The 19,308-nt window shown below is 39.8% G+C and overlaps 1 protein-coding gene across 7 annotated transcripts in view; it reads right to left on the bottom strand.

Moving 5' to 3' along the window:
- The window catches only part of gria3a (glutamate receptor, ionotropic, AMPA 3a), a 78,334-nt gene extending 59,026 nt beyond the window's left edge, over nt 1–19,308 (bottom strand). For 3 of the 7 annotated variants that reach the window (XR_009675793.1, XM_061055492.1, XM_061055491.1), the window contains exons 1-3: nt 18,799–19,308; nt 18,178–18,336; nt 1,061–1,300 (exon numbers count right to left, since the gene is read on the bottom strand). Coding sequence is in view for 6 of the 7 variants with exons in the window: in XM_061055492.1 (XP_060911475.1) it covers nt 1,061–1,300; nt 18,178–18,336; nt 18,799–18,886 (487 nt within the window). In the remaining variant the exon portion in view is untranslated. The remainder of the gene's footprint in view (nt 1–1,060; nt 1,301–18,177; nt 18,337–18,798) is intronic. The other 4 variants (XM_061055486.1, XM_061055487.1, XM_061055490.1 and 1 more) reach the window with 2 other exon arrangements.

Here is a 19,308-nt window from a genome sequence, read left to right as displayed (position 1 = left end):
TAGTTTTTCATGTTCTTTGCAGGTCAATAAAACCAATGTCCCATTACAAACTTGAGAGCCTCCTTAATGTGGCCAGAAATGGTCCGAAAATATACATTGCCATTAGAGAAGTGATTCAGTTGTACCTTTTTTTCTTGTTACAACGGTTTCATACAGCTCCTACTTTGTGTCAGTCATAAATGTATTTGTTGAAAAAGCGTCCAAAAAAGGTTTTTTATCAGATTTTCAAAATGCTCAAAATGGCTCTGTGAGAACAAGTTCCATGAGTGAGCAGCAGCTCAGACACCCACCTGAAGTGGAAATATATAAAGTGAGGCGAGGGAAGTGGAAAAAAGGAGTGCACTTGTCCTAGAAATGCTCTATGTCAGTTTAAAAATACTTGGAATACACAGTTCTGAACAATTTGGCACATTTTACAGCAGCCACTGCACCCAGAAAATCTCTCTGAAACACAAGTAACACGACTTCAAAACTAAAATTAAATCACATCACACGGCTTATCTTTGCTGGACAGCTTGTGTTTCCTCCTGCACACTCTCTACTCCTTTCTTAATGCATCCCGCTCCAGATGTTGACCCTCAGAGGACTACAAGTCCAGGCTCTGTAAATAGCTGGCCTACATGAGGGATACAGGAGGCCAGGAAGCACATGAAGAAGTTACAGTGTGTTTTGTTCTATCTTTATATAATCCAATTAGAGCAAAAAGATAATCAGAGAGTGGCGAGGATTAGAGGCTCAGGCGGCTGGAGTCGTAGTATGGCGTCAGATCAGCAGCACCTGTGAATGAGTCATTCCCTCTGAAGCTACGAGCTATTGACTGCCGCTGTGAGCCCCATTTAGGCGCATAGTGAAGCAATTTAGGATCATTACTGTCATGGATTAAAATGTATCAGGGCACTTAGAATGATGATTAGAGATAAGGGATCTCCATATCAAAGGCTGGTCATCTAAACCTTTTGTAGCATCAGATTTTAAACACTACTAATCAATCCATCACTGAAAGCTTGCAGTGTTTCCATAGGTGTGTGTGTGTGTGTGAGTTTGTATTCTACTTTCTTACCTCTGTCCGTGTCGTAAAGGTAGACAAACTTCTCCCACTTGTAATGGGCGAGCAGACTAAGAACAGCGCCCCGCAGGCTAGGCCTCATCTGGATGACAAACTGCACGTCAGCGTCGATGGGGAAGCTAGGCGTAATGAAGGAGGTGTGCAGCGCCCCGCAGAAGGAGGTCAGCGTGTTCATGGACTTCCTGTCGTAGAAGCCAAAGATGGCGTAGACTCCTCGTGAGAACTGGGAGCAGACTGGCGACAGAGGGCAGAGAGCAGATTCAGGTCAGGGACACGCACAGAGTCAAAACAGTTCAGATCAGCTGTTTCTTTTCAGTCAGGAAGAGTGCCAGAAAAAGAGAACCAACTTGACCTTCACATAGGACTTGGCTGAGGGGGCAAACTGAGACACTTGTGTTTGCATTTGTAGCACGTAGTATGTCTGCCGCACGTAGTGTCTACATAACCTTTTTTTCTTACTAATACTGAAAGTGTGCAGTTGTTACATTCAAGTGTATTCGTTTTAAAATCCTAAACCCTATAAAACATGGACTTAGTCTCATGTTTTACAATCATGGCGGATGTCATATTGGAAATGCCATCTCCACCTAACGTTTGGTCTGCTTAGAAACCAGCCAGAGTTTGAGTTGAGAAGGGCCTCAGCAGTGGATGGGACAATGTAATGGGCACTCTGGGGTCCTCCCCCAGAACATTTCAGACAGAGCAGATGTCTTTTCATGTATTCCTACACATTTTAAAACATGTTCATACATTTTGAATTGTGTCCAGATAAAAGTGGCTGCCGCCTCTCAGATTACACATTTGGAAATAATTTTTAAAAAAAAGCTAAAAGTACAGAAATCTATTTGATGATTAATTCTCTTTGTGTGCAACTCGATGAGATAAGAGGAGAAGAACAGTAGTCAAAGCACATTTTCCAATAAACTCAATTCATCCTCCAATTATAAGCACTACTCCAAAAATCCCCAGGATCTAAGGCCTCTGTCTCAACGCTGTATTATGTTCCAAGCCAGTTATCTTGGTGGCTTTGACACTGCTACTAGAAAGCACACCACATCAATAATATTGGACCTAATGGGGACTCCTTGGCTTTCGATGGCAGCCTCCAGTAGACACTGGATGAAGATGCAGTGTCACAGTGTTGCAGCGTGGTTAAAAATACAAGACGGTAGGAACATACAATACTTCTGTGATCAGTTACCTACGGACTATTTAAGTAAGATGCACAACATTCACAAATATATGTTCGTACCTTTTTCTTTACCATCATCATTTCGATTTTTCTTTCAATTGAATTCTCAGATTCACTCATATTCTGCAAGACAGCTTGTCTCATCTTCATCTTCCCTTTTATAAAACCAAACACGGTCAGTTTTCCATCAGATATCTTGGGGTACAATTATGGAATTCTAAAAGACATGTGTATGTATAGGTGTATATATGTGTGTATGTTTAATTTTGTTCTGAAATTGTGTAATTCTGTACACAATTTGTCTATGAAGAGGTGAGGTCCCTTGTATAAGCCTGTTGGCTTCTTGACCTCTCCTGAACACCTTTAATACTTTTTGTTAATCCTATTTGATGTATTCTTATGTGTGCTAAACAAAATGTAAGGGTAGATTTTGGGTTCCTTAGAGTTTAACGCGAAAAAAGGGGGGAGCCATTGATACACAGGAGGGTTAAAATACCTAATGCAAAGTGGAAATATTAGCAAATCCATGATGGCATTAATCTTCAATCTGAATGAATGGGTGCCTTGCGGGATGTCTGCTCCCCATGACCATGCACGGCTGCCCTGTGCCCTTCACTTCTCCTTGCTCTAAATGCAACTGCCCGGGTAATCAACTAGAAGTAATGAGGAAATCAGAGTTCTGGCCACAGCTCTTTATGGACAAATACCCTGAAACATGAGCATGCAAATGTGCAAGCGTCGGGCTGGGCTGCAGTATAAAAGATTTATAACAAGCCACAAGCCTTGTGTGCTGCCATCTGTAGGATTGTGGAAATGAGCCTCAGCCATAAATGCTCAGCGTATCACACACCCACAAATACACACACACACACATATTGTTTGTAAAAAATAAATGGTTTGAAGACAGCAAACAGGACCGCATCAGCGATGTGACCTTTGAATGAATGTAAATTATATCTAAAGCAAATGGGTCAATCCAGCAGAGCCACTCCACTTTTTGTGACCCTCAGCTCCTCAGCTCACTGCTGATTAAAATCTGTTCACTGAAGCTACTCAATCTCCCTAACCAATGTTTAAGTATGCCATTATCCAACTCATTGGATTTAACGAGGGTCTTTTTGTGAATCTGTGAGTTAAAATCCTATTTCTCTGAGTAAGTCTAACATAGTTAACCTGTAAATACTTTATAGTAATGGAACAAAACACTTGCTATGTATGAGTAAACCAATTAGTTGTTGCACCCCTTGCTGGACTCAATGTCTCCTTCAAATCAAAATGTAAGCAGCAGAAGAATTATCTAATTTATTGCAGTTTTAAAAAGTAAATCTGATGCAACATATCAACCCCCATCAACTGTGTCTAAAATAGAGTGCAATGTGCCAGTAGCAGCTAATTCAGCTTTGAGCAGCCGACCTCACATATTAAGAAGAGAGCTGCAGTGGTCAGGTAACCTCCCAGATGTTTTCCTTTTTTAGTACTCTTCAGACCTGACTTATGCTGACTCACGTGACATCACTTGAGTCATGTTTCAACTTTTTGCAGTTGCCATAGTTCTCCCCTTCAAGTGTACACAGACTTTTATTAATGAAATCAGTGAATACAGAATGACTTAAGTCGACAAACTCTTACATCAGTTAATGAATGTCAAACCCACAGATACCTCACAAGGTTCATTTGAAATCGCCCGCTACAAAAGCCTGATTCAGTAGAGCCAGATGGCTGCAAAGAATACATTAATTTAAGTAGTCATTTTAGTCTGTAAAGAAATTACTTTACAAAAAGATGCAAAAAGAAGAAGAGAAACAGCTGGTGGCTTCTTTAAGATTTCAGCATTTATGATCCAGCCTGTTATCCTTACCTGGCCAGTTTAAGCATGTGGTTTTCATATCATTTAGTGTCGACAATTTCTTGTTAAACTCTAGAAAGATATGTTGAAGAAAATTGCACTGAATGTGTGAGGACTGAATTTATCACAAATGCACTTTAGATGGAATTTAAAATACTCCCACACATTCACATTGGTGCCTGCAAAGGCAGTAAAATCATTTCACAGTTGTTTGAGTTCTCCAAGTGTTAAGTTGGAGTGTAATGAAGCATGTTTTTCAAAGTTTCTTCTGTTCAGTTTTCCATTAGAGCAATTGTCCAGTCATCCACACATCTTCACTCAGTTATTTTATCATTCCTTCATCCCTCCATTTCCTCAGGCTTCAATTTACAGTACTTACAAGAATTATACTGTACTTATGGACATTTGAGCTCAACCTGTTTGGTATAACTGGCAAAAGATGATGCTGAAATCAAGCAAACTCAACGGGCTGCTGCAGTATTTCTGTATATTTCAAGGACAATTTTCAGCTTAGTTTCAAGGACCTGCTGAGCATTTCATAAATACTTTAATAAATCTTGCCCTTCATAAATAGAAAAAATATTAAAGCAGATTATCATTGTCTCAGTTTGGGATTCAGAATGCCTCACAGTGGATTATAATATTAATATCAAACTGACATGGTTTCCTCTAAAATCATAGATTCACACATTTCTCCTGGAACAGACAATATCCATCCAATGTTATGCGAGAACAATAGAGGGTGGCCATTAAATTAACACTTCCCATCTGATCCAACATAATCCAATTCTTATTCTCATAATGGCAACAATAGCTTTTTGTTTGTCAAGGTTAAATAGACCGCCTGTTCTCCTAAAGGACTAATGAAATCATATATTTGGGCTCATGGTGCAGTAAACACTGCAGTAAATCCCCCTGATTGTGGTCAGCAATGAAGATATGCATCATTTACTTTATTGCAGAGGGGAAGCTGAGAATTTTCTTTTTTGCACTGCAGCCTCAATTCTTTCTTTCTTCATATGCACAATCCAACTAGGAACAATCTCCTGTTTGCCTTCTGTACATCTTATTTCCTCCATCACCCCAGACAAACACCCACATCAGCCTGTCATCACTGCTGCTTCCTCTCTCTGCTTCTCTTCGACACCTCGTCAAACTTCACAGGTAGATGCTGTGGCTCTGGAACCATCACTCCTGACTTAAAGCCTTCCATAAAACTCAGGGCTTTGCAGCTTTAAGGGTCTCTCCTGGAGACAGCTGAGGGATCTTGTTTGAGTCTATCATGAAACTCACTGATGTAGGGATGAGCCTGTAGTGTGTGTGCAGAGTCGAGCCGAGCCTGCAAAGTGAATTCTTAAAGAGAGCAGGCGTAGAGGGGAGGCTGCTGTCCTTGAAAATTGAACTTTGGGCACATAAGAAAGCGAGAATGCAGGAAAGGACAGAGGAGGGATAACACTGGGATGAGGAGGTAAACTTTCTGGGGGGAATTGGATTGGCTCCTGCACTTGGACAAAGTGAGGACAAACTGCTTTTCTTTTTGTGACCCTAACAAATAACCTGTTTATTCGCATGCTGCTGCCTTCTGGGGAGTTATTTTTCCACCGCTGTCGGAGATAAGTTCCTGCAGGGGTTCTATAGAGGAGAAGAGTGCTGTAGGACTTACATTTATTTTCCTGAGGGAGAGGGATGGAGGGCATGTTGGTCTCGGCCTAATGGGAATATCTGTCCTAACAGACAGAAGAAGGCAGAGGACACAGGACAAACCTACTTACAGATACCCAGAAAACACACAGAAGTAGCAGACTGTGAGACCTGCTTCTTTGAAGATATTGCCTTTAAGCAATATAAAGACCATTACATTTAGATATAGAGACCTTACTTACTGTATTATGTAAGGTGTTTATCCTTACTTTACAGCCCTACGAGTCTACAGCGATGCATGCAGCTCTGTGAGGATGTTCTTGGTAGCATTAGCGCTTTGAGCTAATTGCTGAAGCTAATATTCAATATGGCTAAAAACATACTGCTACTAAGCAGGGGTAATGTTTACAGGGATCAACGTTTAAGTGTAGAATATAAGCATTGTTGACATCATGTATTTTGCATACTCAGCCTCCTGTTTCTTTTTCATACAATTCTGCAAACACTACTCGAACACATGCTGCCTCATGCTTCCCTGTAGTCTTCAGCTGTGCGAATCAGCTGGTCACATTTATTTACAACAAAATACTTTCATTCTTAGCTTATTATATTGCTGTTGTCTATTTTTAAATATGCGTTGCTTGGCGGGGGGGGGGGGGGTTATCTTACTGCTGCAGGGTAACCTTTTTATAACAGTATCTCCCTGTAGAGTGTAAGCCCCGAAGACTTTATTTTCTTTAATTAACACATCAGCTGTTATTATAAATGCTTATCTTTACTCATTGGACTAATCTATCTTGATTTAAATGGCGTGCAAAGGTTAAGAGGATCAATGCCTTAAGAAACACAAGTCAACCTCTTTGTGGGTCAAGAAGAAAAAGTCAGGGATCACTGAAATCAGCCCAATTCATCGTACGAGAACAATTTAAGTCTGGGCCAAATTCTGTGCTGATCCAGCCAGTAAGTATAGCAAAAGAGAGAAACGTAAGCTGCTGGTGTTGCTGGAGAAATTGTACATGTGATGGCAACAACAAAATGCTGGGTTCATCCTGCAGGACATCATGAATGTCTGTACAATAAGTTATAAAAAATGTTTAGTCTGGAGCAGTGATCTACTGACAGACAATCATTGCTATTCATGGAGCATGCCACTTTAGCAAGGGGGGGGGGGGGGGGTGTTTGCAATTTATGGTTTGCAGAAATTTTGATTTTGGAGATGCAAAAACCTTGTACAAAATCAAACTTACAAGTCTATGTTCGTTTAGCAAGTAGACCCATGTAAGCTATACATTCACTTTAATTTAGCACAAAGCTCCAATAATGCAACACAAACTACCTGTCTTTATTTGAGTCTATGTTTCCCTTTTTAATCCCATTTTTATACTGCAGATTAATCACAATGTCAAACTCAAGCTGTAATGATTTATGTCATATCGGTGTGATTATCATGTAGCTGATATGGACCTCACTCACTGTGAGTGCTGCACACTGGTTCTTACATTGAGGTTTCTGTGTGACGCCGTCTCCATTAATCCCTGTTGTCACGTGTGGGGTTATGTAACCTCTGTCTGTATGATTTACAGCTGTGGGAAAAACTATTAACTATATATCAAGGTGATCCATCTTCCCATCATCATACACAGCATGTCGCAACTAACTAGAGCCAATATACTACTTGTATCTTAACCTGCAGTATTGATGTCCTTCTTGATACTCGTGTAGGTCAAAAATACTAAAAAACAGATGTGCAGGAAATAAAATAAGCACTGTGATTAACTGAAACACCGACATTCATAGTAGTCAGGATCTCTTTCCACTAATGTTTGAAGCACTACTAAGACAGCATTACTAAGACGGACGGAGGGTGCCAACAAATCTTGTAAATGTGCTGACTGACAGACACTCAGCATATTCAGTGTTTACTCATGAAAGTGAGCAGGGCGCCTAAGCTGTGCCATCTTCTGAATGAATGAACTGCAGGGTCAGAGCGGACGGCCAACATCCCTCCCGTTATTTGTAATTTGTAATTTATTTCAAGGCTAGCCCCTTGAGATGCATCATCTCATTTTCAAGGGGGTTCTTACAAAACATAAATTAATCATCATAATACAAAATCAAAATGAAAGGTAAATCCAAAACATAATACCAAACATTTAAACACAGAGACACCCACACCACACACACACACACACACACACACACACACACACAGCAGCTGTTCAGTGTGTCAGTTAGACAGGAAGCACAACGGCATTGTGGGACTGGATACGTCTGCACCTGAGCAATGGTGCATTCCAGTAAGTCATACATTATCACAGTTGTAGCAATCATCAGTTCTGCAATCAGTGCACAAAGTTCACTGAGAGCTGCTTTTCCTCCCCTTGGGTTTCTGCTTTGGCATTTAGCCATGGAGGGAGAAAAAGCCCTCCCAGCATGCACTGGGAAGCATGGAGATACTGATGAAGAAATATGATTAAAATAACAACATATAAAACATCATCTTTCCCTGTTTGTGCATTTATTTTGTCCGTCTAATGTTCTCTGAAGCATTTTTTGTGAGTTTTAAAAACACACAACGGTGCTCTTTTTTACATCTCATAATGTAGAAACACTTTAACAAAATGATGTTTTATCCATTGAATGCCTTGAGGCTACTGTTCCAAAGCAATTGTTGCTCCAGGCACCATAAAAATAAATAATGTTCAATTTATTTACAAGCAATGTCTCAACAAAACATGACAAGGTGCATAGTAAAAAAAAAACAATTTCCCTTAGTACAAATAAAGGAAGTTCATCTATTTAATGTCATTCCAAATGTCTACAGCCACACCGGTACCTCTGTTATGCATTACTGACAAGGCAGTTATTTATGTTAATGCAACTATTCTACCATAAGACCATGTCATAAGATGTTCATGTTGAACCAGTTTAATGTTCACTCATTAAGATTAAGGAAAAAGATTATCACCTGAAGAAGACCTCTGGTCGAAAAACGTTGTGATCATTAAAACCTTTTTTGCGGGCCTATCTTTTTCCTCAGTTTTGCTGTTTTTACACTGCCCTGCACCTATGTGATGTGCCTATAACTACCTCTTTTTCACCTTTTAAGATTAGCCTATCAGGATGGTATCATTAGTTAATAATCTCATTTGCACTTAAGCCAGGCAGGAAATGTCTTTGGCTTCACTGGCAGATTTCATGCTAATCTACGTTTATTGTTGAGATATTGATGTCAAGAACACAATGCTGAACCTGCCAGTATAGCACTAGAGGAAACATTAGAGGATTGTAAAATTCAAACGAATATATTCTCTGGGCACCTTTGAACATCTGTACAAAAATTCATGTCAGTCCATTAGCCTGGACCAAAGTGGTGAACCCACTGACAGACTGATGATGCTATTAAAAGAGCCTCACTATTAAAGTGGCTAACAAAAAGAGTTACCAAACAGATTATGTAACGTTCTATAATTGTGCCTGAGCTTTTCGACAGTGACTCTGCACACAGCTCATCTGGTTTCAGTTGAATAAACTGCACTCATTCTATTGAAAGGCGTTTAAATACCTGCTAGTTTAATTTTACCATTAAATCACAGTGAATGTTTGTGTTCAGATATACATCTGATTGAAGTCAACAAGGTTGAAATGATCTGTGTGTTATGACATATAAGTGTTTTATTTCTTTATCCGCATTACAGTCTGCGTTGTTGTGCAGTTTGTCCCAGTTGACCGACCACGGAGGCGGCAGAGGGCACACAGGGACTGAAGCCTGAGTAGGCTGTGGTTGCATGTTGGCTGGAATTCCCTCCTCTCTGCAGATTACCGCTTTGTAAGAGCAAACATATCTTTCTTTCAATGGGCTACCCCCAGCAGATACTCATTATTCGCAAAAAGCCGGGTAACACTGGTTGGATTAGCCCTAATCTGATCAACACAACTGGATCCAGCCCACATGCTCAACAACATGACAGAAGGAAATCAGCAGATATACAGACAGAGCCTGTGGCTATTGGAGTGTTGGATGAAAGAATCCCCTTTAATATTTCACTGCACCACTAAAAGCACTGCTTACACTCCACCTACACATGCTTTGCATATAGCCTCCTGCTAAAACCCCATCCAAGGACCACTTTTATAAGAGACTGAAGAACACAACAAACTCGGTTTCAAAGAACTATAGTGCTGCAGAATGCACTCGGATATGGATTTAAATAAACATCAGACAAATGCACATGTGTAGGAGTAAAAGGGAACATCTGATATCTCTGGCATCAAAGTATTTTCTATTGTCCAAATTCTTCAATTAATTAAAAAAATATGACTCTATCCTGTACAAATTAAAAACACTTTTTAAAAATCTGCAGTTCAATTGTTTATAGGAATTTAAATTAGTTACAAAACATAACTCTGAACCTTGTCTTTTCATAAGCACTCATCGTCTGTGCTTGAAAATAAAAATGAAAAGTCTCAGTGGACAGAAAATAGACAAAACAAAGGAAATAAATAAATGAAGTGAATATCAAACTAGATATTTTCATGTTTTTCATCATTTTAGTTAATTTAGCAATGGAAAAGTTTAAAGCACTATTTTGCCCCTTTACAGTAAACACAGACTCTCATACAACGTCTTCAAATGTATCAAAGCAGCTCCTCTAAATTATTCACAGGCCTCCTGGTTCCTGAGGTTTTCTTTAGCATGGGTTTTCATGTCTTTAACCATAATCTCCGGTTACATTTAGTGAACAACAGCTGAGCGTCAGAGGCAGCTGAGCGTCAGAGGCAGCATCGCTGACGGAAGTTGTATCACACTGCTGCACCCTGCTGCAGCATCACTGTAGCTTGTCAGTAGTGATCACCATCGCCGCGTTTCAGCGCTGACATGGAAGCACTCTGATGCAAAGAATGAAAGACCAACGTCACATCTCCAGTGGTGTGCCCCCTGCACCTATTCACTGCTATTCCATTATTTTTGCAGCACTGTAAACAACCAGGGTGAGTAACAAGAAACAAGATGCTTATATCATAGATATGTGCCAGATTCACATGAAGTCATATGACGTTTAAAAGTCTGCTGAAAATGTTGTCATATCTTGAGCACCACTCTTCTCTTATACACAGAAAGCTAATGCATTAATGCTCCTGAAATCCTCCTGTTTATATCTATCGCTTTATGACGTTATAATGGGAATATTTGTCTTTATATCAATGCTACGCGTAGTTTGACAGAATCACAATATCAACAAAAGAGCAGAGAAGATCATACTGGCCAACAGAAAACGTAATGCAGCAGTTTAATTACATGTGCAGATATACTGATCGCAGTCGCACCCCCTCCCACTCGCTCGAGGTGAATTCTCCTGATAAAATCCTGCTGCGTTCTCACATCAGCTCACTTAGAATTTTCTGTGGAAAAAATACCAGCAGGAGAAACTCTGGATGAAGTCTAAAAAAATCAGCTGTTTGTGTTCACACATGCAGCTCACCCCAAAAACTTTAGCAGTTCTACAGAAGTTTTGTGCAGGTGTAAAATCAATTTAAGAGTCAAACCATGTATGCATGTCATGAACACATCTGTTAGAAGACAGCTCTGGCTCCTACTGAAATTAGTATTAAATTAAATTATACAATGAATACCAAAGACTTTCTGAAAGCATTTGTATTTTATTATATGATGAGAAAGACATGACAAATCTGAGGAACAGGACTTATCAACTTGGAGCAGGTCATCCAAACTGACAGGACGCTGGGTGCAGTGGCACTTACTCAGATATTTTTATCACTGCATCGTGATAAAAGGACATGCTTTTGGGTAAGTGTCTCATCTGTTCAAGGGCTCCAAAATGGAGAGGATCCATTTTAAAGCTCGCAAATGCAGAAAATCAAAATACAAAATCACAGAAAATAGGTAAGTATGTGTTTCAAAGTGCACAATAATTTGAATTCTGAATGTATGCATTGGGCAGTAAAGCTTTAAAGCCGGTTTGGACATGTTTTTTTCTCTCACATTATTAGCAACCTCCCCTTTCTCTGCTGCTCCCATGTAACAAAGGGGTTTTTAATAATGACACTTCTTTGTTTACACAGTTGACCTGTGGCCAGAGAGTGTGAATTAAGATAGAAACTATCATGCAGCATGCTATCCCTCAGGCCAAACAATTTGACAACCTGGTCTCTGGTGCTAATGCATCATGCATGATGACTTGTTGGGTTTAATGAGGTCCCAGACTTATGAAGGATCCATGGTTGTTATATATTGATTAATTGTTGTTTATTGATATCGCAAGCATGTCTGTTTTAATACAGCATCTACAAAAATCATTACAAACCTAAGCCAAAAGAATGTTTGTTTTGGGATATTACAATATTTGAATGAACAGAAGCTGAGGAGCATTTCTTTCTATTCTCATTTTTTTTCCGTTCTTTTCCAGAAAACTCTGATGATGATGAGCCCTTATGATGGCTGTTTGATTTGTAAATGCTTGTGAGAAAGGAAGGCTGTGATGTGTCTTATGTTTGCTTTCCTGTAGAGATAAGACGATATAGATTTATTGTCATTATTACCAGCAGCTGTTTAATAGTTAAGCACAATGTCCGGAAACAGCTAGCCTAGCTTGCTGACAGGCCACAAAATACCACCAGCACTCAAAACTCATTACATAATAGACATGCTGCTGTTTTTTTTTAATCGCACTGGTAACCTCAGGGTGCTAATAGTGCAACAGAGAGTCACACCTGGCAATAGACCCCCAAACAATCTGTTGTTTTAAGGTTTTTGGTACGATGAAAAAATGAAAATGTCTACGGACAGAACTTGTTAGCTTGTTATGAAAAGTGCTGCTGGTACACAATATGATTGGCGATCAACCACACAGCTGCTAGGCAACAGCAACATGGGCAGAAAAGACTCAAACTTTATGCAGGAAATAAACAGGCATAACGATCAAAAAAGAAGAAAGAGTTTTCTTAAACATTTTGAGTTAAAAAATAATCTATACTATTAAAATTAAATGAATCTTACTCTACCACCCACCAGAAAAGAAATGAAACAATATGCAATTATGACGAGATTTGAACTAAGAGCTTTCTGAAAATGTCCACCGATGAAGTTTTCATGTGGACTTGTTTCATGAACCTGGTAAAAACGGCTCTATTTGAATATAGCACAACAACCTGTGAACTATTGCGCTAAAGAGGTACTGCAGGCATTTATTTTTACCTTTGAATGGTGCCCATCTGGCTTCATCCCTGTTCACAGTTTTTTGCTCACTGTAGTAAAGTGAAGCACTTAAACTGCTATTAATCCATCATCAAACTTTTATCAAACAACAAAAGAATTGTGATTTCAGCCAACATATGCCAACAGATCTGAACAGCCAATATATGAACAGACTTAGATAAAACAGATCTTTCCCTCTCCTAAACATCTCTTCTGCCTCCCTAAATAATACTCAAAACTGTTAAGTTAAATTACACTGGAATGTGTTGAATGTAGTTGAGTTCTTGTACTTTTTGGCAGGCTATATTTGCATAAAAAATGCCCGGTAAGGGGCGCTGGTGGGGCAGTGGTTGGAGCGCGCGCCCCATGTATGAAGGCTGTGGTCCTCCAGGCGGGCGGCCCGGGCTCGAATCCGACCTGTGGCTCCTTTCCCGCATGTCATTCCCTACTCTTTTTCTCCCTGATTTCCAACTCTATCCACTGTCCTAGCTCTCCAATAAAGGCACAAAAATGGCCAAAAATAAATCTTTAAAAAATGCCCGGTTAATACTAGAATGTCCTTATTTGGACACAGCTTATGAGTCAATTAAGTCTTAATAATGCAAAAGAAGAAGAAGAAGAAGAAGAAGAAAAAGAGGAGGAGGCTGATAAGGAGGAGGCAATCTGGCTACATAAACTGCTGCATTAGTGGGACTATCCATTGCCTACACATTGAAGTGCCCTAACATTAGCCTCTGTCTGAGCAGCACCTCACTGTTGAGTCATCGCAGAAGAGGGAGGATATGTGGCTATAATAAACACTTTATGGAGAAATATACTGTCATTTGTAACTGTCAAATTCTTCTCTGGAAAATTCTGGTCTTAAAAGATATGCCGCAGATGAGATGTGAGAAGGGAAAAAGTAAAGGCTTTATAAGATGTCTTTTTAGGTTCTCTTCTTCACATGGCATTGTAGTAAAACATACAGGAAACATCTCGATAGCAACACAAACTTAAAAACTTGAGGTTTTTTTTTCCCCACTCAAAAAATGTTCATACATTTGAGTCACTGTGAATTATTGCCATATACCCCTCACATACACTGAAAAGTAAATTGAGAAAATGCTATCAAAATAAAGATATGAAGTGATCTGTTCCTGCTGTCTGACCTGTCACCATATCCCAAAACTACATCCCATATGCACTTGGTTCAACTCCCCCCTGATTGTGCAGCCAGGCCAACAGGCTCCATCTCCGCTGTCATTTCCTGCCCTGACCTCAGTTTTAATGGACGTAACCTTCCCATTTGTGCATTTATGCACACAATCTGTCCCGGCCTTGGGCTATGTGTCACATCAATACATCCTGATCCTGAAGCATCACTCAAACCAAACACAAATTGGTGATATATAATAAACACGGCAGGCAGCATGGGGAAGTTTTCTTCGTCAGAATCAATCCACTCAAATAGTAAAAACTGTAGAAATTGTTTAATCCGATGTTTCGTTGGCTGTTCATGTCCTCTGTTTTGTTTGTTTCTCAACTTTCAGAGCTGCAAAGCAAGCATCAAACTGCAGATTCAGTATCTGCAGCCAAGCAGAGTTGGAGAACAGCCATATATTAGTAGAGAGGGACTGAGATAGAGAAAATGAAAGCTTGGTGAGAATTGATTTTTCCATACTGGAGCAAAAACTGGAGCCACACACACAGTACTACTGGACTACAGCCTTCCACCTATTGATCCTCGCTGCCAATAACACAGTCATTTGCCATCAGGGATTTGTAACAATCATTATGAACTGACCTAGCTGGAGGACAGCACTGTTGTCCGGCTTTATTCCATTCATGACATACAACAAACACACAAAATGAGCTCTAAACAGAAAGTAACTCCTCTTATGAATACAAAAAAAAAAGGTTGTCTTGCGGAAAGATCATTAGTTAAAATCTCAGTCTTCTTAACACTTTCTAATATTATCAAAATGAACGATGCAAACTGTAGGGAAAGCACAGCAATGACAAACATGTAACTCCTGCCAGAATAGAAATGTGTCAAATCATAATCATCACATTCTTTTGCTACATCAACACCTGCCAGGCGAGCATGGCATTATGCAACTCTAAAATAAGAATTTGGGAGTTTGGTGCATTTTCAAGCCCGAGTCACAAGCTAGCCTGGTTGTCTGCATAATGAGCTGCACGGCTTACATCAGCTTATCTCACTCAGATAAATCCTGCTGATTATCTTGTTTTATTTTCTATCCATCCAAAACAAAAAGCTTAAGTGCCTTTGAAAAACAATGGATTCCGGTTTGCTGAATCAGACTGAGATGTAAAACGGGCGCGTAATGCAAATACCGTAAAACTTCTAAAAGCCAATCCCAATTTAAGGCCACCTATGAGTGTTGATTAGTTTGCGGGTCAAAAATAAATCAACAAGGGTGTATCCCTCTCTCCCCCAAATCAGTGATTTGTAATATTATTTGTTTATTGATATTTTTGTACACATTTAAATATTTTTTGGTGTAAATTTACAATTTTACAGTCTTTCCCATCTTTTCTGTGGACAACGTTTGTTAGAAAATAATTCAAGGCCCATCTTAAATTGGCACTTGTCCCAAGTAAAGGCAGGGTCATTTTATAGACTGAAAGAAATGAAAGCCTGGGCTATTAATTGAAGAATTGCGGTATAGACAGAGATTTATTTTTCATTCAACAGGTCATTGTTTTCACTTCAACTCCACATGTGGCAGGAAACATATTTTTAACTTCAGACAAAACCTAAGTAAAAAATTGTAAAAAATGTGCGTTATCCAGCAGGATACATGCCCCAAAAACACATTGATATCCTATTTAGTCAAAGTATTCAAGTGTGGCCGAAGGACAACCTATAGGTTGAAGATGATGGCAGTAAAAGCTCATAGACACTCACAAGAAAATATTTTAACTGGATGAGTAATTTTTTACATAACGGCTCCCTTTTGACCTCGTTGAAATGAAAAACAGGCCCAAGTAGGAGTGCTTTAACCCTGATGTGGACAAGCCAAGCGTGTAATATTTAACTCTTCTCCTGTGATGACTGTTGAAGTGCCCTTAAGCTGAGCGCTGACCCCACAGGCACTCGTAATCCCACAGAGCACGGCTGTGGTGCACTGAGCAGTGTCAAACAAGGTGTGATGGTTTAAGACTGAATGTCCCTCCAACTTCAAACCATGTCATATAAACATTGTTTTGCATGTCCATTATATATGCATGAGGTACAATCAAGTTCAATATTCCTTTCTCTTTTTTTAAAGCCTTTTTTCACTTCAATAGGTCACGCAGCCATCTCTGCTGCTGCTCACAGAGCTGGGAGAGCTGCAGCTGATCCCAACGCGTGCAGTGTGAAGTGCAGTCGGTGGGAAGACGGATAACAAATTAATTCTCCAGACAGAACTTGGTGCCCTACATGGCAGAGAAGTGACTGGTAGACCAATTATGAAGCCATCTCAGACTCAACAAGCCTTCCTATCAAATTCATCATGTTTGTGCAGATGACTACATGGATTACAGCGTGTTACAGTTGATAAAGTGAGTTATTTATGCATCAAAAGTGTATTCAGGCAAATTAACGTCATTGCAGGCTGGTATAACACAATGTTTAAGATCATTATCAAAGAGACTGACAGCCAAATGCCCTGATTTAAACCAAACTGCATGAAGAGATGGGTAACAGCTACTATTTGAATCTACATTTTACTTCAATATTCAACTTCAAATATTCTACATAAGTCAATTTATCAAGGTATCCAGGTGAAGATGTTTTTATTTAACACTATGGATGTAGTAGGACTGGGCAGTAAAACATCTCATTATGGAGTGGTAACACAATGTACATTGATGATGATGGCACCTAGTGTATTACAAAGCAGAGATACTGAAGCCAGAAAGCATGGTTGGCACAAATGCCAAAGCCTTTATAATACTCTAAAGAATGTGAAATGGTTCTCACCTCAATTATATGGACATTAGTCGCACATTGCCTCGAAGCTACTGCTACTTTACTACTTTGTGTGTTCACTGAGTACAGTTTTGAAAAATGCTTAATTTGCATCTGAAACTGCTTCATTCTTTGCTTTACTGGTTTTAATGACGGAGTATGTATGGTTTTAAATAGGAGGAAGTTTTGTGGATATTTTTGCTTTGCATAAAACTAGACAACAATCTCCTTACCTGACCAAAAACCCACTAATAATAATAAGCAACTGGCTAGGCTAATGTAAGCAGCAACCTAGCTTTTGCCTCCTTCTGATTTCCCGTTTCAGGAAAGATGCTAATTTATAACTTGAGACTTTTTCTTTAGTGTTTTTACTACTTTTTAGTTCCAGTTGTGTTTATTTTAACGAGGGAGACCTTAGCTGATATTAAGACCCTATCATTCAAAACTTTGAGTATATAAAACAATGACGGTATACCTTCAATAACAAGCTGAGGTCCTTGAAACAAGCTAACATTAGCAGCAGCTTGTCTCTTAGCCTCTGAAGAACATTGGAGTGGCACATTTTTACCCAAAACTGCTCTATTTTGTGTTTTAAAAAGTTTGTATTATCGTTACCTCAAAAGACTATTATAATAACGTGTGATAAGCAACTTTAGCACATGCTAATATTGTAAAGTTTTTACTCTGGTTTATTCAGCCTTTGACATTTTGAGGATATTCATGAGATCATATTCCACCTTATCACCCAGCCCTATCAAACATCCATATTTCCAATAGTAAGCTCTACGACACTGATAATAACCTGCAAACATTGGCCAAAACCTTTATCTAAAATCACAGCCAGACACCACAACAACAAGAACAGCACTGTTTATCTTCACTTTCAAGTGTACAGTCATCTAAGTGCTGGACATTAGCTTCTCTGGAATTACTGAATTACAGTTTACTAAATCATAGTGGTCGGCCAATTACAGGCCATCATGCTCCATCATCCAGCTGGAGAGTTTTGGATTGCAGGACTGAGGAAAGTGTGTGTGTGAGGCCAGACACTTGGCAGGTGTCTGTGTGACAGCCAACCATTTTATGCAAACACCAGTTTCAGTTATACACATCTGTGTCATTCTTTGGATAAACCTGCCCATTAAAGACTTTGCTCAAGACATATTCAGGCCTACTGAATGTAATGACTGGAGCAAATGATCATTACTTTAGGATAAAGCCTATTACTGAGTTTCCAAGGAGTGTAATTAATACTCACAGGCGTGTGTGACAGAGAAACTGTTGGAGGACTCCAGGTTGTCAACATTATAATTGAGGTGGAAAGGTTTCTCCGTCACATTCTGGTTGGTGTTGTACAGCTGGACGGCGAACCTGAAGGCGCTGTGCTCCTGCACAGTGGAGCGCATGAACAGTCCACCTACAGGACAGAAATGTCTCATTAGAACCGCACTCACAATCATTTCATGTGGAAAAAAAAAAAATACTGATTAGCTAATACTACTACTCCACTTGAAAATGCACTCTTTAGGATTTAAATGTTTCTTCCATAGACTATGGTACAGAGTGAGTGCAGTCACCTCAAATAATCACCAAAAGCATTATTACACAGATTTGAACAAAATGACGAAATAAATACATGTTAGGCCTACTATACACACAAACACTGCGGATTCTAAAATTCATCTTTGCTTTAACAATTTAGTAACCTCCTTGTTACAAAGAAGAGCCTCATCCCAGAATCCTCCTGTCTTTACGAGAAGTGAACTTGGCTTGGATTTATGCACCAAACCGAATCAAGTGCGACTTTAAGACGTGTCCTAGTTAGAGAATATGCACTAAGACATGTAGAAATGCAGCCGGAGTACCCCTTTGAACTTACCTATGTTGATTTGATTTGGAAACCCTGCCAGCGAGTCCTCCCAAAAATACAACAAAATAAGCACTGACGCTATTGTGCGATGCCACATTTTCTCCGAGAAGTGAAATCAACTCCTGGCGTGGATGAGAAGCAGGGAGAACCATGTACACGGGCTTGTAGGCGCAAAGAAATCCACAAGATGCGGCGGGTCGGTCTCACTCGCTGTGTGCACCCACGTTGAATGCCAGCGCGACTGCAGCGCCAGATCTCGGCTGCTGCTGTTGCTGCTGCTGCTGCTGCTGCTGATGATGGAAAATCTAAAGGCAATGCTTTATCTCAAAGATGGAGGTGGTGGAGGAGAGGGTGGGGGGGGAAAAACGGTGCTCCTTACTGTGTATAAGGAGCAGTGAAATGGGCTAGAGGGAGAGAAGAAAAGAGAAGAGAGGAGGGGAGAGAAAAAGAGAGGGATAAGGGAGGGAAGGGGGGCGTTTATCAAACTTGGTCTGACGTTGAATTAAAATAAGAGCAGCC

This window comes from Labrus mixtus, chromosome 14 (genome assembly GCF_963584025.1).
Source record: "Labrus mixtus chromosome 14, fLabMix1.1, whole genome shotgun sequence".
Classification (NCBI taxonomy): domain Eukaryota; kingdom Metazoa; phylum Chordata; class Actinopteri; order Labriformes; family Labridae; genus Labrus; species Labrus mixtus.
The sequence above is the reverse complement of the archived record's forward strand: the minus strand, read 5'-3'. Positions and strand labels throughout refer to the sequence as shown.